General features: G+C 42.0%; 1 protein-coding gene across 5 annotated transcripts; it reads right to left on the bottom strand.

Annotated features, from left to right (window-relative positions):
• Positions 1-79: 79 nt before the first annotated feature.
• Positions 80-25,363, bottom strand: LOC138195413 (vinculin-like). 5 transcript variants are annotated; one of them, XM_069144776.1, is made up of 23 exons: positions 24,942-25,363; positions 17,477-17,547; positions 16,165-16,315; positions 15,460-15,568; positions 14,231-14,353; positions 13,202-13,362; positions 11,176-11,266; positions 10,920-11,067; positions 10,674-10,827; positions 9,930-10,105; positions 8,717-8,907; positions 8,280-8,309; positions 7,723-7,922; positions 7,289-7,417; positions 7,029-7,178; positions 6,822-6,930; positions 6,378-6,680; positions 6,157-6,281; positions 5,517-5,702; positions 4,288-4,464; positions 3,025-3,228; positions 2,830-2,934; positions 80-2,071 (listed from the first exon to the last, which is right to left on the bottom strand). In XM_069144776.1, the coding sequence occupies exons 1-23, from the start codon at positions 25,107-25,109 to the stop codon at positions 1,925-1,927; spliced, it is 3,408 nt and encodes a 1,135-aa protein (XP_069000877.1). In that variant the 5' UTR covers positions 25,110-25,363; the 3' UTR covers positions 80-1,924. The 5 variants fall into 5 exon arrangements, with proteins under 5 accessions (XP_069000877.1, XP_069000878.1, XP_069000880.1 ...); XM_069144777.1 differs by having other exon boundaries at positions 8,280-8,306; XM_069144779.1 differs by lacking the exon at positions 4,288-4,464.
• Positions 25,364-27,298: the final 1,935 nt, after the last annotated feature.

The raw sequence follows: 27,298 nt of genomic DNA, 5'->3' as shown, positions 1-27,298 counted from the left end.
AAAGCATCACTGTGCCTCAGTAACCTCACTCATTTCATGTAGTGCTACTAATGGAAGCGAGTTAAGAGGCCGACTCCAGTCATCATTATAGTCTTTTATTCTTCCAAGGCACAGCAGATGTGTTGGCAGGGCTAGAAGCTATCAGAATACATTCAGGGTGTGAATGAACACACCAAGTACACACAGATCTACACTCTGTCGCTCTCAGTGAGGGGTCAGTGACTGCTACATGCTCAGTAGGCCCAAATAAAAATAAAACCGCAGTGAACATTCTGTGCTGCTATTCAGAGCTCCGTCCCGAACCACCGTGGCGACGGCTTGCTAATACTGTTTAAGTGAAGGGACTTCACACATACACATACAAGTTCTCCATTAAACAGTTAAATCTACCCAGCTATTGTTAAAAAAAAAAAAAGAAATAAAAACTTACTGTTTAGGGAATGAAAATATGCATTCACTGATCTGTTGCATGTGACATCGAGTTTCTGAACTTTAATCTTTTAATCCCAAACAGAAGCACTCGTTTTAAAACAGTATTTAGATTTAAACCTAAAAAACATCGAGACTGGTAGGCTGGCATTAGTGCCGGATATCACATGAAAATGTTGTTTTTGTTCTCAAACCACCAGGGTCACTGAGAAAATGTTTTAAAATAATGCCGTAGAGTGTTCAGAGTGGGACTGCTGAGCATACACATGGAGACGAGTCGGTCTAAAAACATTGGCTTTGATGACTTTTTGAAAAGTCCCAAACAGTTCAACTGTTACAGAGAGTGCAGACAGAAAGTTCAACAGGTTGATAAAAAAAAAACTAAAGCAGAGCAAAACAATCACTTTTGTTTTTGCTGAAAAAAAAATAACAGACCTCAAAAAGTAGTCCAGGATCTCAACAGAAAACGCTCTGTATTGTTTGTAATAACCTGGATTATGAACTTTATGAAGCTTACAGTAATGTAAAACAAATCCTTTGGCATTGTTCACTGTGAAATTTAAATAAAAATAAAACATAGAACTCAAAAACACACATTAAAAACATGTCAACTTAACTTTTACCTTCCTGTCACTCATACTGTTGCTGTCAAGTGAAAACCTCTCAGCTATTAAGAATCAACCTTCCTGCAATCGACAAAAAACAGCTGTGTGATTGACGACCGTACAATTTCTCTAATAACACAATTTCTTTTAAAACTATCATATACTATATTTGTATACATCACACTTTAAATCCAAAAGACCTTTTAGTTCTTCAAGTATAAACATCTCCAGATCAGACAGCTGTGATGATGAATCACCTGTGAATTCATAGATCTTTAGCTAATAACACCGTTATTACTAAAAGTAAACTTGGAGAGGAGAGCCCACCAGCTCGCACAAGACTCCACACTTTAGTGTTAAACTCAGTGAATAAAGCTCATAGCGGAGTACTGTCTATAACACAAATAATTGTTGTATATACAATAGACAATAAGAAACTCTCACTGAAAAAACTGAATGCAAAGTAAACATCCTCTAGGTGATGAGAATCTTAATGTCATAATTCACCTTTAGAAAATACAAAAAAATGTTCATGCAAAAAATATATAGCTACCTGGGATTTGGATAAAGTCTTGTAACACAACATACCAAAAATATATATTTAAAACTGTCTCCGGTAAGCCTGCGTGATTCCACAGTTACATATAAAGGGAACTGGAGAGAAAAGCTGACTCGATCCAATAAATAAAACCTGCATGGTACCACATCTAATGGTTCCTGGAGCACACACCCAAACTACAGTGGAGAATGTCTCAAAGCCCTGCAGTTTCCTCTTGGAAGTGCACATGCTGACTCGTGTTGAGTACGCACATTGCTACTTTTACTCATGGTTTGTGCTATCGATGCCAAGTTGAGAGTACAGTGTAGCTAGTTTCATAGATCAGGTGTGTTTATTGGTACCAGGGGGTCTTGCGCACCCAGCGCAGGGTGCATCCTGCGTCTGTACGGATCTTGATGGAGGCTGCTTCTGCTTCTCTGACCGTCTCCTTCACCGACTGCATCAGATTCTGGGCGTTGTGGACCAACATGTCTGTGGCCTGGTCGGGGAAACATTCAGAAGTGAAGCAGTTATGGGCGAAATAACAACAGACATGAAACAAAATGAAGGAAACGTTTTCAGATCCTTCAAAACAATGTACGAAAGTATCAAAAGTAAAAGAAAATGTCCCTTATAGCTGATATATTGTAATGCATGACCTTATTATATTGCTAATACTGATGCATCTGTGTGTAAGTGGCAGTTTACTGTTGTAGCTGGCTGCTATGGAGAAACTTTTAAGTACTTTATATGCTTTTATAAATCTGTGGGGTAGTTATTTGATTACTAAAGTATGTAGGAAATAAAACAAAAAAAACGTATTCTATATGTATTAATTTTTACCTTTACTCAAAGGTTTTTGTGTGGAATTGTAAATTAGTTGACTTCTTCTAAACCATCTGCTAAGTTTAGAAGGCAAATATCTCCATTTTGGTTGAATTACAAACACCTGACATCTGAAACCTGAGTTGAGTACCTCAGAGGTATTTACAGTACTTGCGTAAGTGTACTTCGTTAATTCCCACCACTGTGGAAGTTCTCAGAGATGCACTGATCCAGTATGTGGAATCAGTATCTGTGCCAATACAGACTCAATTCAGTGAATTGGCCATGATATGACCGATCATAAAGACAGGGGAAAAAGACAGCTCTGGTCTTGAAGTGGTACTCTGCAACAGCAGATTGAAATATCTGTACAAATATAGAGAAAAGTTGATTGTGCATCCCTCCAAGTTATGTGCAGTTTTGTGAGTTTACCTGCTCAGACTCCTCTTCACTGATGTTTGTTCGTCCCAGCATGGTGGCTTTGACAGTCGAGAGGATCTTCAGCTGAGTGCTGATGGTTGGGATTCGTTCACAGACCTTTGGGAAGGAGGGACATATGTAAATTGTTTCCTCTTCAAGCTAAAGAGTTTTTTTTTTCAGTTTGTGTCTGTGTTGAGATGTCCTTACCTGCAGCAGGTTAGTTCTGATGCGTCTGTCAGTGCACTGCTTGGCTACTTCTTTAGCCAGTCTCGTCACCTCATCTGAGGCCTTGGCGATGTCCTTAGCGCACTGAATCAGTGCCCGCTTGTTCCCACTTCCACCGCGCACCAGCCGAGACATTTCTGCCATGAGCAGAGCCATCCGCTTGGCTGCTGCTATGATGTCGTTGCCCTGTGAGGAATGGGGAGGAGGTGGAGGAGGAAGCGGTGAGAGGTTTGATCAGAGAAAAATGACTTTAGAGAAGAGATCAGAATGGGAACATTTTGTATGAGGCATGTGTCCGCACATTTCCCAATAACCAAATGTAGGACAATGAAAGCAGAGTTATCGAACACTTAACAAATGCTAGTGCTTTGTATGAATGGAATTAAAGTACAAAAGCAAAACAGGCATTCAATTTAAGCGTGGATAGCAGAAGGCTGCATGCAGTGTCAGTGCAAGTCACATATTCTTCAACCCTCAGGGCAGAAAATTTGAAATCTAATCGATTTATTTATAATTTGAGGTTCTCACCGTCTCCCTCACATCAGTCAACCTGAGGTTAGTACCGATGAGGTGATGTTCACAGTGTTGGAGTGATTAGTGCACACCCTGAGACTAAGAAGCAGAAGCAGGTGATCATACTTGGTAAGCAGGCGGTCTAACGTCAAGGCTACACCACCCAGAAGTCTTTGGAAAACTGTCATCCTTGGCTTCACAGGTTGGCCAGAACAACCAATGACTGACAACAGTGGTAACAGCGAGGCAGCGCACCTGGCTCCTCCTTTGAACCACTTTACCTAACCATGAACATAAGGGAGGAACTTGTGAAGCCAGTACCAGTTTATCCATGTGGTGCAACAAACAAACTTGCCATTCCCAGTCCTCGACTTTTAGTGCAACCTCAGCATGGCATCAGTGGAACTGTGTGTCAACCATGTCTGAGTGTAATGCAACAAGAGTAAGACAGCAGCAGCAGCCGGTTGGAGGCTCCCACGGTAGTTTCAGATGCAGAGCTCATTGTTGGCAGAGTCACTGTCAGCTAGTGCTCCAGAGGGTGCATCTTGTCCTGCAGGGCTTTCCTTGAGTGGTGCATTTATGTTGGCATGCTTGGATGTGAGTGCGTGCGTGTGTGTGTGTGTGTGGGGTCAAACAGTACTTTATGATACTCAAAGCTGCTGAGACTTCTACAACTACTGTCTGACCAGAGTCTGGTTGTGTGTGCGCTCATGTGCATGTATGTGCGCAGACCTTGCTGGACCACTTGCGCGCCTCCTGGTGGAGAGACTGGGCAGCTGCCAGAATGGGTTGATTGACAGGCTGGTTGGAGGGCATCATCAGCAGTTCTGGCTCATAGTCATCCTCACCATCAGTAAACTCATCTTCATCATCTACCTCCCTCTCCTCCACTGCCTCCTCATCCTCAGGCTGGGCCAGGCAGGGAGGGAGGGGGGGTTGGAGTGGTGGTGGTTGGAGGACCAATTGAGATGGGAAGGAAGGGGAAGGGGCAAAAGGGGAGGGAGGAAGAGGGAAAATAAGGAGAAATGTGCAGAAGAAGGGGGAGGAGAAAGCCAGGGATGGCGAGAGGGAAGGAAGCATGGGAAAAGGAGGCATTTAGTACAGTATGAGAGGCACTTGGATGGAAGAACAGAGGACAGGAGGTTTACAGGAGGGAGGAGGAGCGTATGCAAGCACGGTGAAGGAGCAGGGACAGGGGAGGTGAAACTACACTCACAGGTGCAGATGGCTTTGAGGCAGAAAAAAAAGAGGAAAGAGGAGCTGGTTTGGGATGGCAGCAGGAGGATGATGCGCCTTACTCTGAGGTAACAATCAAACAACTATGACCAAAACCAGTGGTTGGAGTCACTTCAGTGTATATAGGGGACTAGCAGTGTGCAGGGACACCGAGTTTGACCCAAGAGATATTTGGTGCCTTGGTTCCAAAGACACCTAAAACATAAAACAGCTGTGGAAAAACTGTTCGCAGCGCCATCAAGAGGAAAATGGTTATGAGCTCCACAGAGAGGTCATCACTCCTGGATAATCATGGGTTATTCATACACAATTTATACTGTTCCTACAGACAGTTCTTCAACACAAAAACAGTTGGATGCACACATACAGACACTGACAGGAGGAGGGAACACAATGTCTACTGCAAATACCGTGAGCTTGTTCTGTACCTCAACTATTTTGTGTCTCCGCAGATGACTGTTTTTGGTCTTACATGTACTTTGTGCATGTAACAACCTTACATGCGACACCCTGAACACATGACAGTTTCCATATACCCTCTGAAAGTGGAATCGAGCCTCTGATCTCCACATTTCAGGATTGAAGTGATTTCAGAAAATTCCGATTTCCACAGAATTCAAAAAGGCAGATTGAACAGAAAGAGAGAAAAAGTATCCTGTTATTATCACTGTTTGTGTACATGTGTATCGTACTATATGTTCCTGTGTGTGTTTGTGTGAACTGACCTTGCTGGACCACTTGCGGGCCTCATCGTGCAGCTGCCTGGCTGCCACCATCATGGGCTCGCTGAGCACCTCTCCAGCCTTCTGCTCTGGGAACTCCTCATCCTTTTCCTCTGGAGGAGGCGGCCGAGGCGGAGGCACCTCGCCCTCTGGCAAGGGCGGCTTGGGTGGTGCCTGCTCATCACTAACCTGGAAAATACACACATAGACACACGTCGCCTGTGAATTTGTAGTTCAGGAACAAAGGAAGTGTGAGGAGAAGATGATTCAGTCACAATATTATATATTGCCTGGTTTACTTCACGTGTGGCTGCTTAAATTAAAATGTTTTCAATCTGAAGTTGACCAATACAAAAGCTGACAACATCTTATTCCCACCATTAAAAAAGTAAAAGTAGAATTAAAACCCCTGTGAATTTGGTTTAAAATCAAGTTTTTAATCTGTAACAGGGACACTTAGATATTTAGGACCGAATAATTAATCAAGTTAATCTTTGGAAGATGAAAACATTGTTGTTTTTTGTTATTATTTCAGGGTGACTCAAAAACTCAGCTGACAAGTCACAAAAGTGACATTTAGTGAAATGGTCATTCAAAGGTTTACCATGAATAACAGAGAATATGTGTGTGTGAATATGTTTACATGGAGCTGATCCAGGTCAGGAGGAGGAGGCGGGAAGTCCGGCTCCTGAGGTTGGAAAGCTTCTCTGACTTTTCCGACCGCAGCCAGGATCCTCAGACATGAGTCCAAGTAAGCTTTCTGCAGAGCTGTGGAAGAGAGGGGAGAATTATAGATATCAAGATGTGACGAGGTAAATGAACTTGGGTAATTCTTTGTCGTACAGTCTCTCATTTGTCCTGTACCTTTATCTTGTATGTTCCCAGCCACAGCTTTGGCATCCATCACCATGGGTGAGATCGTGTGTGAGAGGATGTCCGAGGCATGTTTCACCGTGTCTCTGAACCGCGGATCTTCTGAGTTCTCAACTTCCCTCTTGGCCACCAACAGGACACGATTAGCTCGTCTTGCTATGCTTGTTGCCCCGGCAACAAGCATTTGGGGCTGAACATTTGCCATGGCAACTCGGCACTTGTCGATGTCTTTCTTTATAGCCTCCTCAGAAGCATCTAACAGAGATTTGGTGTCGATGGCCTCGTCCACCAGACCTAGGGGCGCAAACACAAAAATACACACTTAATACACATCGAGTCATAACTTATGTCGTTATTGCAGACTGCTGTACCAAAGCAACTATTATGACCCGTCTCTATTTTAAGTAACACAAGAATTGTTGAGAAAATCCTCACCGGTGAGTCTCTCTACGTTGTCAATCCACTGGTTCTTCATGGTGTCAAAGTGCTCATATGCTGCTTTGTTTCCAGGATTCTTCAACAAGATCTGAGCGGCTGAGGTCACCTGGACATCAACCAAGATGCCACACTCAGATTATTGTGTGACAGCCACATGCTTCATCCACATTTGTAATCATTCACATCAGGAAAACCAAAGCAAACCTGTGGCGTGAGCTCCCTGGCATGTTTCACAGCAGCATGAATCCCTTCTACTGTGCTCTTATTGCCTGTTCCCACGGCAGCAGCTTTCTCTGCGGTCGCCCCCAGCCGACCTGCGTGGGTCTCAAAGTTCCCTGCGCGCTCTTCGAAAACCTTCGGCAAACATTATAGATGTCATCATCCTGCTGCATTGTACAACCAAAACAACAGTAAACAGCTAAGTGGGAGGAATTACTGGGACCATGGTTTTGTACATTTCTGACCTCCTCTCTGTTGGGGGCATCGGGAGGAGCAGTTGCAGCCACAGCCAGCAGTTTGATAGGGGTGGTGGTGTCACTGAAAACATCCGATACCTCCTGGGTCATCACCTCCTGCATGTGCTGCCTCAGAGCCTGGTGGAAGCAAGAGTGTGGTATCAGTCCACCAGGTGGAGCTCTGCACCTTTACTTTCAATAATAACAAACCTGCATGCATTGTAGATTAAACAGTATTTTATAGCTGTCTTATTTAATCAAATTAAATTTTCCAGACACCTTGTGCAACCTTTTTTTGACAATATTAAGCCAGACATATATGGTATATTTGCAAATTTTTTTATTTAAATTTATATACGTTTGTAATGAAAGTGCAGGTTAAATGAACTTGAGCATTCATTCATTAATAAATCAATGTGTGTGTTTGTGAGAAGCTGAGATACCTTGAGGGTGTCCTGCAGTTGTGCAGCAGTCGCTCGTGCATGAGGAGCCTCAGCCTCACCCCTGCCGGCCATGTCGGCCAAATTCGTCATGAGGGCCTCTGTTCGTTCGCAGCGTCCAATCATATCCTGTCGATACGGGCCTAACAGGCCTCCTGCCAGCCTCCTGCCTTCCCCAACCATTCCTCTGATTGCTGCCTGACCTGTGGAGTGACAGAGGGCAGAAATCACTCTCACACAACATCTGGATACTGAATATCTTCTTAGTGTTAAATAAAAATTAAAAAAACACAGACACAACAATCATAGGTCCTTATTTGGGCATGGAAGTCTAAATTACATCGCAGTGTTTTTGTATTTGTTGGTAACATGAGCAACAAGTTTTAGGACTGGCAAGCGTGAGAAATGACTGTGTTTCACACATATACCTTGTAAATTAGAGAAGAGGATGTTGAATTTTGTGGTACATGCTGACGTCAGAGTTTCTAGGAAGTCATTATGTTATCAATATCTGTAGTGTTTAGTTGCATCTTCTAAGAAAGCCTACAGTGGGACGGTACCTGTTATCCACTGTAGTCTCTCACACTCTGCTTCCATAGGGAAGCATGGGAGAAAATAGGAAACAATCAAATGACAAAACAGGAAGATAACAAAGCATGAAAACAATACAACGCTCCCCGACTGACTAGGTCATGTTAGTCACACACTGATTCATCATGCATGATGTACATCACTAGGGGCATTTAAGGAAACGGCACGTATATTTCTGTACTACATTTAGATATGTTTCCTGCCTGAGACACTTTGCAGTCACCTCACAGACCACAAACACCTCACATCCTCCATGATTCATAACTAAGTACCAGGTGCTGACTACTTTCACACGCCGTCCATCAGCCACACATGCTGCCAAAAAGGCACGGAAGGTCAGAGTGCTTCTTTTTGAGCCACACTACTTGATCATCCCTCCCTGGAGTCGTCATCCAACCCCGCTTACCTACTCCTCTGTCGTCCACTCCAGGGTTGTTCACCCAACGGAGGGCCTGCTCCATCTTGCCTTCCAAGGTGACGGCAGGCTTGGCTGGTCTCATGTTGGCCACGGCCCGGTTGGTTTTGGACTGCAGGGTCAGCAGTGCCCCCCCAATCTGCTTTGCCAATGCACGGGCCTCCGGGCTGTCACCTTTACCCCTGAGACAGTAAAGAAGGAAAAGAGAGGCATGACATGAGAGATCAAAAAATTTTTTTTAAAAAAAGAGCCAATAAAAATACAGACTTCAAACCCATCAAATCTTTAAAGTCTCAATATAAACCCAGTAGACGCCATTTTGAAAGGGAAATACCACTGATGTCACTATTTCATGTGTCATAGAAATATAAATATAAATATAAAATGTTGGCATTTCTGGTTTCTACTGGAAGTATTTGTATCTATTTTACAGACAAAAGGTAGAAATTCTTGCTCAGGACAATAATTCAGGGTTCTTGAAGCATATTTTCAGCAACGTGCGTGAAATGTGAATTACGTGTAATAATTTTAAAGATTACAGACTTTATAAATGTATTTCTTTTGCGGCCCCAGTCAGTTCTCACAAGGTCACACAGGGGTGATATATCTACCGAGCCACATATTGTAAAAGTTCTATCTGTTCCAGATTAGAAAATGCTTGATAATCCTCTCAAATCCTCCTGTGTACTACTGTAGCCACATTTTCTCCTTATACAGTTCAGATCCGTAGCTCATGTATGAGTCTGGACAACAGTTGAGTCATTTGGTTTACGTCTACAAATTTATATCTATCTGTTTTCTCTTCATGGTCAATAAAAGTGCAAAAAATATATTCCTTACAGCTGTCATTATCTGGATGAGAGTATAATTTAGTAGTAAAAACTTCTGTATCAGAAATGTTTACAATTTTAAAGTCTGTTGTTAAATCAAGTGGTATTTCCCTTAAAATTGTACCATGTTTTGTCCCTCAAACTGTTATCGAGCCTCCACAAATATACACCATATTCAAACAGTTAGAAGCCTTATTGTAGGACTGATACCCAAGGTTGACAGGCAACAACATCTTTTCCAGGCAGGTAAAATATGCCAGCTATTGGTGGCATGAGGCTGCAGTCTCAGCCTGGAAAAAGAGGATCTAAGAATTACGTAACGCATTCACAGTACATCCTCGATCATGCACGTAACCAGAGGAGGGAAAGCATACTGTCTGCGTAGCTCCATGAGCCGGGCGGTGAGTCCTGCAATCTCACTTATGGAGCGCAGGATGTCATCCCTCTCTTTGGGATCTTCACACAGATCTGCGATGCGTTTGGCCTCTGCTAGTAGCGCTCGGATGTTCTCCTCTCCCTCAGGACCGCCATTAGGATCAGCCAGCCATGCCTAAAAATGCACAGATACGATTATTAGATTCACAGCTGATGAAATAAGCAATACACTCCGGTAGAAAAACACCACGAGGAAGCTTCAAAGATGAGAGGAGTCAATTAATACTGAAAAATTAACCCTGAGTAACTGGACAACCACTAAGTTGACACTTTAGTTTGTTATAAACTGCAGCTTTGAAAAAAACATACACGCATATATTGTATTTTTGTGTTGAAAAAAAAGAATGAAACGGAATAAATTCCACTGTTGTTTTGCTTTTATATTTAGATATTTAGAATATGGTGAGGGTGCTGTAGTATTAAAGTAATGAAAACTATCAAAGAGTTTCTTGCTTGTATTTCATAGGACTGAATTTATACTGTTTTTATAAAGTGAGCAGCAGCAGACCGCAGAGGATTAAAGCATTAAGTTTCAACTCTTATCCACATTAGCTTGACTTGAGAGCTGAAAACAATCTAAAACCACTTGCTTGGAGAAGATTTACAGCAAAAGAGACACAAATAGGATGACTATAGCACAGGGAGGGTGCACTATTCACTGGATTACTGTTGTTCTATCTGACCTGCGCAGCGTCCAGCCTCCTGGCAATGGCCTGCTTGGCATTGATTAAAGCCTCCAGTCTGCGTGCAGCACTGTCCACTTTGCCAAATAACAAGTCTAAGCCCTGTGAGCACTGGCCGGCACGCTGCACACACCCCGGGGTCGGGCCCTGGCCTCTGTCAGACAAATGATAAACACTTTCAGCAGACGCGTGACAACAAAATACGTTTCTGTAAAGGCAACTTGTTATTTTGCACAAAAACGCTACCTGGCTCGTAAATCTGCGATCTGGTCAGTCATTTGTCCCAGAGCCTTGGTGGTTGCCAGTATGTCTTTCCTCTCCTTCCCGGCACAAAGCTCTCCCACCTTACCAGCTTCGTCCAGTATCACACGCAGCGCCACCTCACCGGGGTCTCCTATGAACAACAACATACCAACGCATGGGGTAACATAAAGTGGGGATGTTTTAGCTGGAAAGTCAACAAACAAGAAAAAAAACAAAAAAAACAACAAACAACAGTTACCTGGCTGTCCATGAGGGTCTTTGAGCCAGCTTTTAGCGTGTGCCATCTTTGACTCAATCAAAGCCAGAGATCTCTTCAAAGCCTCCATATCCTGAGGGAAAGAGAAAAGACAGTTGTTGAGCACTTTACGATATGGCAAACGGTAAATAAAGAGTTGTCAGTAATGACTTTGGTGGTTTATAATAACTGTTTTGCCAACAAGATGCTAAAATAACCTGTATCTTTACTGAAAAAATTGTAGATTTTGCATTTGTTGGGGACTATTTTCAGCTGTGGATTAATATACATTTGGTGGTTAAGTCAGTATTTATGGCTTTCGGACAGTGTACAAGACTAACTGAAAACAAACTACAGGTCGTGTGTAAATGGTAATGAGGGGTCATGTCACCAATAGTGTGACAACAGTGTTATCAGTATTTAGGCTTTGACTCGGTATGATACTTTGTTATTTTGGTCTTCTAATGGAATTTATTTAAAATGAGAAAAAATACTAACTATGACCGAGGTATTAGAGCTGTATTTATTTAGTTAATCATTTTACCAGCGATATACAAACATTTATAGCTGTAAACTAAAGTTTACAATGTGTGTTTAATGGCCACTAATAAATGAACTGCAATCTCTTTCATCTTTAAGCAGTATTATCTACTAATTTTACCATGAGTAGAGCCATTTGAAACAACACAGGTCTTCATGTTGTACTGTAAAATGGGGTTTTCGGAAAAACTCGGCACTAACCCAGTAATTAACAGATACAATGTAAAAATAATTACTGATCATAAAGGGTGCAATGAGACATTTAATGGAGTTTAAACATCGCACATCTAAAATGTCACAACCTCTTTCACTGCTTCATATCAGGAGAAAAAAAGAAAGAAGATTTTTCTGGCTCAGAGAAGAATGAACTGCTTAAGTGGAACCGTTCAATACAGCACATCCATTATGGATGTGTCTGGAAACCAAGCAGCTTATTTCTATAATTCATAACCCGAGAGGAGCACAGTCATCGTGTGCCAGAGGTTTCCCCTCACACACTGACAGTAAGTGCTTATCACAGCTCGTACACAGAGTATGCAGTATTTCCACAGCAAACACATACGCGCACACACACACAGATCATTGTCTGAGGAAGCTTTGTGCAGAAACATGCAGGTTTGAGCAGAGCTTAACTTTCCCATAAATGACATCATTACACAGTTTTTTCCCCCAAAAAATGTCTCTCTGAAAGAGAATATTCTGCCCCAAACAGCATCTTGTTGTGAAACTGACAGCTTTATCTCACAGTAAACATGAGCAACACAAGAGAGAGAATACCATAACTGAAGATGGACTGAATCATTTTAAATGAATATAAGTAATAAGGCTGAAAATAAACTGTCATCTGTTTCAAGCCATTTGACTCAAATGGACATCTTGAGACAAACAGATGCACATATAACAATATAGTGAAGAAGTATGCGCACTGTACATCATCACATCAGCTAACAGTCAGTAAAACAGATGACACACTTATTGTTCAATACCAGCATGACAGAAATACATACGTACATGTAAGCATGAGGACATAATGTATTTCCTTCTGTCTGTCTCTGTCTCTCTCTGTCTCACGCGCACGCACCCACGCACGCACGCACACACACACACACACGCACGCACGCACGCACGCACGCACACTTGCATGCTGGAAACTGCAGAGGGGGAGAGAGACGGGCTTACCTTCTACAGGGAGGAAAAGAATGGAGGAGGAAGTTAAAGAAAGAAAAGAAAAAGAAAAACCAGGAGTTATACTATCGAGCAAAAAGAAAAGTGGAGACAGAAAGTAAAGGGTGATTTTCTTTTTAAGAGGTGCAGCTCAGTGGGACATGTTGACAGAGTGTGTGGCTATGTGTGTGTGAACAGGCACTCCAAATCAAAAGTGATTATCTGATTTATGCATGTGGGGCTTTTTTTAAAAGTTGTTTATTTGTGAGGGTTCAGGGTTTAAAATGAAGAAAATCAGAGTCTTTGTGCGCAGCACAGCTCGTACCTTATTGGCCCAGGCGTCTTCATCCCACGTGGTGAGCTGTAAGACTCTAATGATCTCATTGATTTCAGCGCTCATCTTTTCAAAAGTAAACCTTCGGTTTCTCTCTGCCTCTTCAACGCCGGCACCTCGGCTGCTCTTGGTTGCGACAAAAATCTTAATAGCTAAGGACAAAAATATGAGTATTAATGTTTACAGTCACATTTTTAACAAGCAGAAAGATAACCTATTATTAAAAATTGGATTTATTTGAAAAACCCTAGTAAGACATTCTCTCACCACAATTTGTTTTTTTTACTTAAAGTAGTTTAAAGCTGTCTTTGTGTCCCTTTGGTGGAAGCTGAAACAACTTTATTAAAAACTGAATCATTGGCACACATTTGGAGTCGTGTTTCTGGCCACTCGGTGAATGCAAGGATAACATTTCATGTCCTTTTAGCTCCATTTTTGGCCTCCCCCAACTCTTTCTTTTGAAATATCCAGATGTTTAGCTGCTCAATGCTCCACTTTGTTCACCAATGAATTGCTTATTTTGTCTGAACACTGTTTGATGCTTTGATATATGAGCTTTTTCACTGAAACAGCTGCCTATTAGGGATTTATGTAATGCACAAGAGCAACGTGAGTAAACTAAAAGAGTTAGTTTGTGACCTTCAAGCCATTATTGCCTCAATGAGTTGCCAAAAGGTTTGTAAACTTTCAAGAATAAAGTATTGACACAAACGTTTCTGACACTGCAGCCACAGTAAACATGCATGTTTGAATGAACAGCTTGTAAACGCTTAAAGTGTTTCGCTTAAACAGTGTTTCGCTTAAACAGTGTTTCTCTTCTTTGCTGGTGGAGTGCAGAGTATGAGAAATGCTAGTACTGCTAGGAGTTGATGATGTATGTGTGTAGTCAGTCTAACATCCACAGTACCTAATGACTGGAATTATCAGCGTTGCTATAACAACTATTGGATGTTCAGTGGCCTGCACTATCATTTGCCCACACACACACACACACACACACACACACACACACACACACACCTGAGATAAGGACAGGCAGCAGCTCTTTGATAGTGTTCATAGAGTTGACAAGCATCTGTCTGTGTTCCTGGTGCGTCAGCTCCTGCTGCCTCTCCTCAATCATCTTTGACATTTTGGTCATCCCTGAGGGAAACAGAGAAAAACGGGGAGAATTTATCATCCTGTGAGAGTTAGAGGTTACAAAAATCACAGGTTAAATGTAGAAACTGTTTGTGACTTTGATATTGGCACAGTTGTAACTGCGCTTGAACAATCAGAGGTCGAAGGCATGTGTAACTGCAACACATTTAAACATCATGGGTGATTGAGCTTGCCCAATGACAGCATCAGTTGAGTGTTAGGCAACCTTGGCATCAGATTTCCTCCAGCTCATTATGACACAGTGCACTGACCTGTTGCCTCAGATGTTAAATAGCCTGTTTATGGCGCTCCTGCCAGTGAAAAGGCCGAAGATGCTGTAATTATTAATCCCAGTATTTTAGAGTCAGAGGAGCAGTCAGTAGTTAATTCAGTTTCTAATCATAACAGATGGATCTTTAACCTAAAAAAACTGTCAAAAACAAAAGGTTTCTACTTTCTGAAGCTCTGCCACCAAATCCAAATAGTGTGATGCGCTATTTTCTATATTATAAAGACAATATCTGTCTTATCTGTGCAGTTTACAGAATCTATAAGGACTTTGTATACTTTGAAAAATTTGTGTAAAACATTCCGCTCATTTCAGATTGCTTAGTTTTTTCTGACTCAAAAAAGTACTTGTTTTTCAGATGAAGTAATTGTTGATTGTCTCACTGGTGAACCGACTAGCTGCTCTGTTGAAACGCTGCTGTTGCAGCCTGCTGTGTGTTGTAGATGCATTTTAAGGCTATTACGGTTCACATGAAATGGGAGCAGTAAAACATTACCTTTTAATTTCCTATCTGGGGGTTGTTTAAACCATCTGTCCCTCACTTCACATATTTGAAAACTATCAACTATTGAATAAAGGCACAAATGACCAAAACATAACCTTTACATATATGTTTTGATTGAAATGAATACATTTAAATGTTCCAATAAATTCTCACGGGTGTCTCTTTTTACTAGTATTCTGAGTTATTTTTAATCAAACTGTGAGAAACGTCTTCTTAAAGTGTCATTTCAAGAAGCAGGTGGAGTCATCTTCACAGAGGAGTGGCTATGAAACAGTGCTTTTTTCTTCTTCTTTTTTTTAAAAAGCTCCTGCTGACCTGGTCCGAGGTTCTTGGTATATGTGATGAGGTCCTCCATGGTCTCCACCACCTCAGCAACTGCCAGATACTCTAGGATACCTTTACACACTCGGATTATCTTACGCACCTACAACACAACAGACACAATCATAAGCAGATAAGATCACATATAGAAGCATAAAACGCAAAATAGTGATTCGAGGTTAACTTCATTATGAAAACAATGAAATTCATTCTGTGCAGGAGCTTTTTTTAGACAGAGATGAAGTGACTGTTGTTTGTGTGGTGTGCGGTGTGCGTGTGTGTGTGTGTGTGTGTGTGTCTGTTTACAGTCTTGTGATGTACATCTTGTGACTGTGAGATGTTGCTCTCTAAAAAAATGAGGCTAGTGATGAGACATGGTGAGCACAATCACATGCCCAATGTGATTCCACTTATGGAGCTGCCATTGAACATTCACACTGGTGTATACACAAACACACACACACACACAGACACACATACAAACAGACACACACAGAGAGACACAGTTATGACAGAGGGAAGTCATTTGAGATCAGTGATTAGATCTGCCTGCATTCGAGACTCCATTACAGCTCTAAGCTGAGTTCCTCCTTCCTCTGCACAGCTATATAAAGATTTATTTCCCTGAAAGATACCACTCCACTAAAGTAAGACTGATTATAAGAACACACACGGATGTAAGGAGGTAACCACACACACCTCTGCCTCATCGAAGGTGAGGAGCAGGTCGGACGTTCCAGACAGAATCCCTCTAGATCCATCGATCAAGTAATCTCGTGCAGGAACAGAGTATGGATCTGCCTTCAGCATCTGAGCCGCCTGGACGAGCTTAGAGGACGAGTTCTCCACCCTGAAAACACACAGCTGGCTTAGGACATCATACCCAACACAGTGACCAATCACAACAATCAATCACCTGGTAAATTACATATCAAACCTGACACCCATCAAGGGACACAAACAGACACACAGCAGAGGAGTGAGGCTTATAATGTGTCAGGCTAAGCTGCTTTGCTGCCCACAGGCAGAAGTGCATCGTGCTCTTTGGGCCATATTTAAAGAGCACTTGAAAGTTTGTCTCCTTCATCTAAGGAGCTAAATTTGAGAACTTCTCATAATAAAATTGGGGATTTAGATTTTAGAGTTGCTACGATTGGTACAAATTATGTAACCTTCAATCCTTCAAGATCTGCAATTTTAGATAAACAAAATGATATGCATTGATTTTGAAACTTTAATTGTATCTTTCTTGGAGATCAGTGATTAGCTTAGCCTGTAGAAGGCGATGGATTTTCAGGGCATTCATATAAAGCCAAGTTCCTCCTCTTTCTGACCCCTATTGGTCAGGGTATCAATGGCTGCTGGTTCATCTATATTTAGGCAGGTTCACATTCCCACATGCCCCCTCCTAAGCCCTGTGAGTGAGATTTATGGTGTAGTGTCCCATGTATGTGTGAGCGAGCAGCGAGAGGGTGGCATGTGGATCTGCTTGAGGTCTGGAACCTTTACATTAAACTGAAATACTAATTCAAAATTGAAAAACAAGCAATGAAAGAAACGGAAATGAGGGAAACAAATGATAAGGCTGTAAACACTCAGTAAAAGCATTGCATCCAAAGCAACACATACAGGCAAGCGGACACAGCCTGATGTCTGTGTCCCAGAACTGCTGAGTAGCAGCTCTCAGCCAGGACCCAGAGTTCATGTCAGCTCTTTGGATGCAAGCTGGAAAACAACAAACAGCCTCTCAGCAGTATGGATGCTGGAGCCGGACGGTCACCCGGGCTCGGCCTCAGAAGTGGCTCTTTGTTGCAGCTGGGAACGCAGCCACGTTTCCGAACATTAAACCGCACGGAATCCTCTGTCTGCTGAGATAAAGTGGATCGCTTCCATAATTTTGCCCCAATATGTTTGTTGTGAGTGCCTGAGAGAGTCAGAGGGAAGAACACAAAGAGACAGCAGCAGTGCTCGCTCTTCCAAAACATGCCCACTGCTTCAGAGACAGACTTACTTAATGAACGCAGGAGGCATGTCTCTCTTCATCACCTGGTCCTCTGTGGTTTGAACGGTCTCCTTCCCCACCTGTAACACACACAGACATACCATTTATTGCATTATCATTAGCTGCAGGGAGACAGGGAATTGTGCTCACGCAAGCACTATTAATACTCAGAGGGGTGAATCGGTGTGTATCAATTCACACCTATGTCAACCATGCATGCATGTCATATCTTTGCTTCGAGGGGGAAGTAGCTCCGGCTCTGGTTTATTCCCGGGGGCAGGATGGGGGAGGGACGTTTGTGTTGCTCAAATTTGAATCTTGAGACGAAACATTCACGAACTGAAGGTCTGTAATGCCGACTTCATCGATTCATCAGTACGGCAACACCATCGCAGGACTAATAATGTTCCACATTAACTCAGACACGGATGATATTCAGGACCTGGTCAAGGTAAATGTGCTTTTTTACTGAACAAAATGGACCCTGGCAGTCTGAACTGCGAATATTGATTTTTATATCAGAGCTGCTAGACTTTCCCCTCCATCTGTGCCCCACTGTTATCTCATCTGAATGTGATTCAAACTAAAAAGTGATGATTTAATGCCTTCAAACTTAATTAAAAACACTGAGCACATCGTATTGTTCAAAGTGTTTATGTGCTGCTGTGCATTTTATTGCATTAAGCAATTTTCTCTTTTAATATTGTCTTCAGTGCAAAGACACGTCTACAATGAGTAAAATTAAACCTTTTGGAAAAAGGTAAATTTTGTCAAAAAATATGGAAATTCTAATTTTGATGTTGTTTGACAACACAATTAAAAATATAGATGACTCAATTTTGTATATAACATTTTAATTTTACTTGACATTGTCTGCTTTAACTTATCATCCAGCAAATGTTTTTTTTTTTTTATATTGAAGTGGAATATTTTACAAACCCCAGGACTCTCCCCTTATAAAGCAACAGACATATTTGCACTGTTAAAAACTGAGGATAAGAAGTTTTACAAAGATTGTTGGAGCATTTCATTTCTCTTGAAGACTAAAACCTGCATAAATGGCACACAATTAGACATAAAGATGCACAAATCACGAATGCCAAATCACGCACACACATTCACACCCAAACATACAGGTAGACAACACAGCAGGGCAACATTTCTCCCTTGTTCAGATGTTCACGATGCAGCCATGTGGCTCTGAAACACTGGCTCTGACTTGCAAAAAACAAATCCTATAACACACACAAGCTTTCCCCCACCTACACAAACACACACACACACACACACACACTTGAGATGCAATTACAGCCAGATGACGACATCAGTCTGTTGCTGCTGCATCAGTGAAATATGTCTATTAGAGTTTCTGGCTCCAGAGACTCAGAAGCAGACAGCACACAGAAAGTATGAGATCCAACCGTTCTTCTTCTAACATGTGATTCCATTTTATCTTATGGGCGCTTTTACATTTATAAACATGCATGTGTGCTGTCGCGGTTTTCCTAAACCCTAGTTTCAGTTAGGGTTCAGCTACTCTATTTTGTGTTAGCATTACATAAATAATCGGTCATCATCAGTGGTTAGATTTTATGAACCACAGAAACAAGGAATCTGATTTCATCAGGGTTTTCATGTTTGTGTTACTGACGTACAAAACAGACAATAACTTTGATGGAACAAGCAAAGATCAATGTTTCAAGCATGAACTTGAACTAAAACACCAGGGAACCTTTAATCAGGGATTTTATATCTGACTGCAACAAGACACGCTCTACTGACAAAACACCAAACATGAAAACATAGAGACAAAAGCTTTCACATTCTAATAACGTATTTTCAGCCCCCAAAAGTATCAGCAATTCTGTCAGTAAGTCTCAAGGAGATTCATACGGTTATTTTATGAAATCTTAGATAGACTGGTTTCGCACAACAATAAATACATTTTTTTTTTCTCCTAGAAAAACAAAACAAAAAACAAGTTGCCATTTGACAAAGCTTGAAAAAAAGGTTCTAAATGTCAACTAAAAGTATCTGGACTATCCAAGTTCTGATTGTCAACCTTCATCATTAACGTGATCAACTACACCTGTGGTCACACTGCTCGGGGCACCTGATTGAACTTAAAGGTAATTAACTTCGTACAACCACTGGATGTATAAAATAGGCAAAGACAAATGGATGTGAGCTCAGAGAAAAGGTCAATTATTGTTTGTTCGCACAAAGACGACTCTTTTTGTCAGCTCAGCAAAAATCTTCCATCCTCCACCAAAAGGTTCGGACATGAAACCGCAGCGCGGAGCGGGGGAGCCTTAGGAAGACCAGCAGCAGACTGGATCACATAATGGTGTGTAACATCAAGCAAAAACGATCAACGAGATTTATCAGACACAACTCGGTTCACAGTCTATTTTGAAATATTACCAAAAAGTGTGAGCACAAAGGGAGATTGATAAAGCATGAACTATTCATATAAGCTCAGATGGCCTCAAGAGTTTAAAAAGCATGCACAGAAAGTCAGCATGTGAATGTGTGTGTTTTTTTTTTTTTTTTAGATGAGTACAAACTCAGCCTACAGAGATGTGTGTTGAAAGGAAGAACTCTAACCAGACAGCACTAAGGGTTCAGTAGAGCATGTAGGTGGGAACGTCAAAGTCTGGAGCTGTTTTTCAAATAACTGTCTACGGGTATTTTCAATGCAAGCTTGAAGATATCGGGCCAAAACATTTTTGAGTGACAGAAGTGGGTCTTTAAGCAGGATAATGATTCAAAGCACACCAGCTGGCTGTTGAAAGAATATTTTGTTCGAGAAAAATCTGAGTCTTAAAACATTCCTCGCAGAGCACAGACCTAAATCCCACACAGCACCTGTGGGATACCACCGAGAAAAAAAAAGTCAGTTCATCAATGAATTAAAGGTTTTGGTGGCTGAAACATGGAAGAAACTTTCACTGCAGAAACTGTTTGGTTCCCATCGTAGATGCGCGTTGTCCAGCAGTTCAGCTAATTACTAAACACTGATCTTTAGTGACGCCATGACTGAATGTCAGCATACTTTTTGTCTTCATTTTCAGGGGGACACTGTATACTTTAGCAACCTGCCATAGTCATTTCCCATTCAATAAACCTGTATAATACATAGTCCATATATTACACTGCTATTCTTCTGTCACTATGAGACGTTCAAAATAATATGAAAAAGAAAACAATTAAAATGGCTGAAGCCTTTTGTTTTTTCTTGCTGAATATCCGTGTTAAAAAATGCAGGAAGATTCCCAACTCAAAAATGTGAGGACTGCAGCTCTGCAAGTAGAGAGCAGCCTGAAGTCACCCTCCAGCCAACGAGTCCCATAAGGTGACTGATCAAAGAGCTGTGGGAGCTCTTCAGTTTCCTGTAAGCAGCAACACTTGCCATTGATTATTCAATACATTATTAATGTGCAGTTAAGTGGTTTGCTGGACACTTGCGGTGAGATTTGCGTGCGGTTGTACATCCTGAAACGTGTAACTGATCCAGCAGAAAACCACCAGCTGCCAATCACAGCTCGTCTCACCTGAGACTCGCGGGCATCAGTTCTGATGAAGGTACAGCTTTCATACTCAAATGTTTTATGAATGTATTGTTTTGGATTTTGATGTTATAATGAATCTACAAACAAATATTTTATTACAGAACATTGTGGTGGCCAGTAATTCTAAAATAACGACCACATAATCACAACGTCTGATGTTGGAAGTTATCTGGGAACTTTTTGTTTGTTGTGTTTCATTTCTTGTCACCTCTATACACTCTTTTTAGCACTCTTTTGGTTTCCACTAATCCCCGAAGAAAATATCACGCTCTTTATTGCAAAATGCTTCAATTTGTTTACCAGATCATTGATAACTTTGTCTGCCGTTTGGTGCTGGGCACGTAGTTTTTGGTGCGTGAGAATGTTTTCACTAAAAACAGCTGCCTGCTGCTGCAGCTGGTGAAACCTGCAAGACTGAACAGAAACATTAATGTTGTGGCCTTAAAACCAAAACAAAGAGCTGAAAGGTGCTAAAACAGTCTGAAGCTAGGAGGAACAGCAGACTGGACCCTCTTTATATTAGACATGGTAATTTCATCTGCACATACACAAAATACAGTTGTTTACTGCAGCTTTGGAGGGATAAATTTAAAAAATTTAAAAAAAATTTAAATTTTGTTTTCAATTCTCTGCTTGACAAATTTAAAAAAAAAATTAATTTTTTGTTTTTTTTTTGTTGTTTTTTTGCTATAACACATAGGCCAGGAGTAGATTTAAGGCAGACTTAGAAGCAGAGGGAATGTGCGGACACACAGCCAGAAACTAAGACTCAAACTTGGGCCTGCCAAAGAATAAGAAGATATGGGTCCTATTAGCAGGCTGAGGACAGTTTGTGTGTGTGTGTGTGTGTGTGCGTGTGCGTGTGTGTGCGTAAGTGTGTACGTGTGTGTGTGTACGTGTGTGTGTGTGTACGTGTGTGTGTGTACGTGTGTGTACAAGGGGGTGGAGGTGGGAGGGTGGACCATGAAGCTTGGCAGGATCTGGTCTGAAGAAGCCAGAGACAGTTTCCCTCCCAGCCGGCGACCATCTGAAAGTGTCTTTTTCTCTTCCTCTTTTCCTCTTCTTGACTCATTCTGCATCGCGCTGTTCGACAGTTTTAGTCGAGTCTCACTCCTCACATGCCTCCTCTCCCTTCTTTCTGCTCTGTTTGTCAGTGTGTAGTTACTTCACTCAACGGTAAATCTATTTATTCCTTCCTCCCCCTCCCCCAGACATACTCAGGATCTATGTTGACTCCTTCAGGAGCACACACACTTCACGAACACCAATGAGGCAGCTCTGTCATCTGCAGAACTTCAGCAAGCTCACACTTTCAACCAAAAACACCACCAGCATCTTTCAGATCTTTAGTCGAATCTGCATCAACCCATGCACAACCTCCGACATATTGAGACTGACACCGTCTTGTGTGTCTAAGTGACCTAGATTTTAAGTAACCCCCCACAGTCAGCACACCCTGGACGGGGTTAACTGTGTAATTGTATCAGTGTGCGTTGGGGCACTTGCGGTGACGGTGGCATCTTGCTGTATACTGTGTTATATCTTAGCTCAAACTGCACAACTGTAGAAATGAATCAGCTTTCTAAAATAAAGCATATGTGCTCAGAAGAGGGTCTGTTAGCACCTTAGGTGTCCTTTACATCCAAGTAAGTTTATCTACCCAGCAACCAACTACTGACTCATTATACAAGCTCTGTTCTCAAGCACCTTTTTGTCACCCACTTCTTAACTCTTGCCCCTCAATCAGCGAAACCATCATCTCTTACTATACCGCCATCCTAACAACATTTCCTCTGTCCGACACCCTCCTGTGCCTCTCTGTGCTCAGCCCTGATCCGACTGTGGCCTCTCATCTCCATCATCTGGGACCTAGCAACAAGCCTGAGGCTGCTATTAGCCTCCTTCTGCTCAGTGTCTGGGTGGATCAACTGAATGGATCAACAAGGACAAAAGAGAGATGGAGAAGTGGGCCCAGTAGCAACGGGAAATCAAGGACTGAATCTAGCTGGATAGTATCGCATAATAGGGGATTTTTCCATTAATACATGGACAGAGTTTGAGTTCAAACTGAGCAGCCCTTTTCATTATCAGTTAATGAGATATTTATCAAAATGATCTTGCGTGTCATTGCACAGGGAAGCAGCAGCACAGTGTAAGACCTTTTCAAAAACAACGACTAGAAAAACAAAAGATGCCCTATTGACTTTTAAGTTAGTTTGCAATAGTACTTAACACAACAAGTACTATAACACTTACTTTTCCACTTAAGGAGGGAAAACTATCCAGTCACTATTTCCATGTTTTGTCTCCAAAGCTACATGAGGTTTCTCAATACTTTCAGACAAATGAAAGCTGGGTTTGTGTGTTTGGGTAAATTACCCTCTTTAATATTCATCAGTAATAATTTTGCGGTGTATTATTTCAGATAGCAACAAAAAAAACGACTATAATGACTTCTACACATTTAAAAGTCAAGGTGGACACTGACTGTGCAAAATATGAAACTTCCCAATATGTATGTATAATGCAAATATACTTGTCATATGTCAAAACCTCATCCTTACTGATGCTGATTAATATAAAAAAAAAAATGCATTGAACAAGCACTTTCAGATGTAGCCTGTAATTTAGTACTTTGCAGAGAGGAATTCATGGTCTCTGAATCCCACTATCATATTGAAATAAAAACTCAAAACTTAACTAAGAAAGCAGTCCTGGTGAAAATAAGCATCTTGTTTTTAGCAGAAGAACCATGAACAGAAGAGCCCCATGTGCTTCAACAATATATTACAAAATACAGTAAGTTGATAACAAAAAAAACTGACCAGCAAAAACAAAGAACAAACCTCCACATTTTGACACCGATTATTTGGAAACCGTCTTTTTCCGTCAGACTTAAACAAGGAAGTGTTTCCATCTGTCTGCTGCTGAGTTCTCCTGAGTGAGTGAAGGCAGTGGCCCCTGCACCATTAAAAATGACCTTGGATCAGCATTAATGATGTGACCCATATTGATTTTTCCATGTGCTGCATACAGAAGAGACATAAGTGTTTGTCTGACTGAAGCTTTGCTTTCTCTATCAAAATGACCAATTAGACTCAATAGGGCCGACTAGAAACGAGAGAATAAGTGAAAAGGGAAAAAAAAAGAGGTGAAAGAAGTTGGTAAAAGAGAGCACAAGGAGAGAGGGGAAGTTAAACAGAGAAGAGGTGGGAGGCTGATAAATGAACAGAGTGGATCTATTCTCTGTGGAGGTTGTTGAAATGAATGGATGACTTTCTCAAATAAACTGCAAAGTCTGCAATAATGCGAAGCAGCTTGATGAAAGTCCGCCTCTTCCAATGGCACAAGTGGCATTTACTGATACCACAGGGAGTGTGTGGGTGAGAGAGAAAACACACAACCTTTTAATTCAAATCAACACTCGTTTCTTCAGCCCCACAACTTCATTGAGCTCAGGTGCCATCCGATTATCAATCTGGGCAAAGTTTGAGGTGTTGTGTATGGCCGTGTTGTGTGCACACTGAGACGCACACAAACTACTGCAGGAGCTGTTAAACACGCATGAGCATCAGCTGGGTGTGTGGCAGGCAGTTTTATATCCTTTTAATGGCGAGTAAAGATCAAGCCGGGATTTCCATACAATTTATCTGGCAGCCACATAGAGAAGAAATTAACAGCTCCATGCAGGACAGTTTGATGACCTGCTGTTCTATTGATTTATGACACTCATTAAATAAACGTTCAAGACTGCTGCCTCACCAGTCATTGCACCAGTCAGTCCCCAGAAATGTCGGTTTCTGCGGGATTGGGAAGTTTGGATGATAAATGTCAATGGATGCAGACACTTTGTTACTGAGCTTACAATGAATTGACGCCCTGGATCAAAACTAGGGACTCACCCGTACAAGGTTGCTGACTGCCGCCTGCACCGCGGCCACCGGCACCGTCAGATCCGGGATGGCTTTACCGTCCACCTCCCCCTCCTCGTGCATGATGACGAGGTGGGAGATCTGCTGGGCCACCGGCTCCAGGATACTCTCGATGGTCTTGGTGTGAAACACCGGCATCGTGAACGACTTTTACCGCAGCCCTGACAGAAGAAAGGCGGCTGGTCGCTCCAGCACTGATGATCTCCCCTCTCTCCTCTCCTTCCCTCTCCTCCTCCTCACCGACACCAACTGGAAGACAAATATCGAGCTGTCAGTCCAGCCCCTGAGAAGAAACCCTCTCCTCCCGGTGTGCACCGTCTCCCCCGTTCAGCACCTCGGTAAAGGCTGGACGGTCGGTGTCTTCCAGTGGGAGCGACCCAAATCGTGACAGAAGGAATCACCGCCCTCCACCCAATCACAGCGAAGGAATACAGCTGCCAAGCGGGTTGGTGTTGGTGCGCACTGACGCTTTCCCTGCACGCGCGCGCGCGCGCACACACACACGCGCACACACACACACACACACACACCATGCACATAAACACACTGCAAACGAGAGCTCTTCCCAAATTACGTCATGCATGCAAGTGGCCCCAAAAAGGAAAAGTGTTGGGGTAACTTAATGGGAAGAGAGGGTGATTATATGGGAGAGGAGGTGCAACATCTACAACGAGGAAAGGTAGTAAACGTGTTGTCTCCACTTCATGCAGGCTTCATAAAGGTCAGTTTCACATCTATGAAACTGTAGAGGACACCAGTCATGAGCGGAGGATCTGCACCTCTGCCTACAATGTGAAAGAAAATTATGGAGGTGTTTTTTGGAAATGAAGCTTCAAACCTTCATCTGACATATGATCTATGTTCATTAAAAGGTGGGTCAGGAGTTCATGTCTCCTGGCCTCAATGTGCACGTCTAAATAAAGACCAAGGATTCAGCTTGCTGCTGGCTGAAGCTGAAAGAAGCAGTCTCACTGATCATTGCACAGCACCCACAGTGTTAATTTTTTTTTTTTTTTTTTTTTTTTTACTGAAATACATTAATTAAAGGCAATTGTCGTATGGGTGTATCTGCAGTGGTTTGGTTTCTCTTTTACTCTGAATGTGTGTGACTGGTTGTCCCTGGTCCTTAGATCTGAATCGGTATCGGGGAAACCAGAGAACCCAGCAGCTAAAACAGCAGTATTTATACCCCCGAGACCCCCTGTTGAGCCTGCAGCCAGAAGACCCCCCCCCCCCTCTCCCCCCCGTATGTGTGTATGTGTAGACAAGAGGCTGCTGTCCAAACCAGACAGACTGGACGCTCTGGTCCTCCAGGTCCTCCAGTAACTGCCCTTTCCTCTTGTCTCCTCGCCTCCTCTGGAATTGTCCTTAAAGAGGAGTAAGAGTCGTACTCGCTGCATCAAACCCATATATGGATAGAGGCAGCGTAAGAGATGCAGTAAAGTAAACTAGTCTCAGTGATTAATTGAGGGGTGGTCGGACAGACTCTGATTGGCTCCAGTAGCCTTGCTGTGAACTATCTGTATATGTGGACTTGTCCAAACATACTATGATAGAAAGCATTGGAGCTTGGTTGCTTGGAGAGGTTTTGAAGTATGCGTTCAGTAATGATGCGATGACCATCACACCGTTAATCTGTTTGTCATGGTTGGAGCAGTGATGCTGAGTGTTCCTGTGAAATGTTCCTTTTTTTTTTTTAGGTGGGTGTTTGCGGTAATGCACAAACTAAAACTAAACCACAATTTCTTACAGTAGCCCTAAAATAAACATTTATTTTTAAAACCACATAAAACGTAAAGTATAGAACAGTATTTACCCTTCAGTACAGCTGATTCAGGGATAGAAATGTGTCATCTGTGCGCAGTCAGGCGTTTATAGCCAAAGTCAGCACAGTAAATCAGCAATGATTCTTACAAAATTATGGATTTTTGCCATCATGGCTTAAGGGACGACCACGTCATTCTGTCAGCCTGTCTAGCATTCTTTTAGTTTCTTAAAGATATTTAGCCTCAGACATTTAAAATTCTATTCGCTGCATTTCCATGAAATTTTGTATAAACATAATTTTTTTGAGGGTGAATCTTTGTGACTTTGGGGATCCTGACGTTTTCCCCTCGACCCAGCCAGTTGACATTTGTTGTTTTCCATGAAATGTCTCAATAACAACATCAAATGTTTGATCGATTTCAATGAAATTTGGTTTATACATTCATCAGGATTAAATGTATTGTTTGGTGACTTTTCATCTCGCACCATCATCAGGTGAAGTTTCAAGATGTCAAGTACTTTGGTTTATGACCAAATAAATTATAGACATTAACACCAGC

The sequence above is a fragment of the Embiotoca jacksoni genome, unplaced genomic scaffold (genome assembly GCF_022577435.1).
Source record: "Embiotoca jacksoni isolate LCO1_2020_lvr unplaced genomic scaffold, fEmbJac1.0.p SCAF_12, whole genome shotgun sequence".
Classification (NCBI taxonomy): domain Eukaryota; kingdom Metazoa; phylum Chordata; class Actinopteri; family Embiotocidae; genus Embiotoca; species Embiotoca jacksoni.
This window is presented reverse-complemented; position numbering and strand designations above follow the sequence as displayed.

Bases quoted from the DNA above. Each gene is read 5' to 3' on its own strand.
- LOC138195413 (XM_069144776.1), bottom strand. From the start codon at position 25,109: ATGCCGGTGTTTCACACCAAGACCATCGAGAGTATCCTGGAGCCGGTG. The intron at 14,354-15,459 runs GTCAGCAGGAGC...TGTTTCCCTCAG, and splicing joins TACCAAGAACCTCGGACCAG to GGATGACCAAAATGTCAAAG. The intron at 7,418-7,722 runs GTATCTCAGCTT...TGCTTCCACCAG, and splicing joins AACTGCAGGACACCCTCAAG to GCTCTGAGGCAGCACATGCA.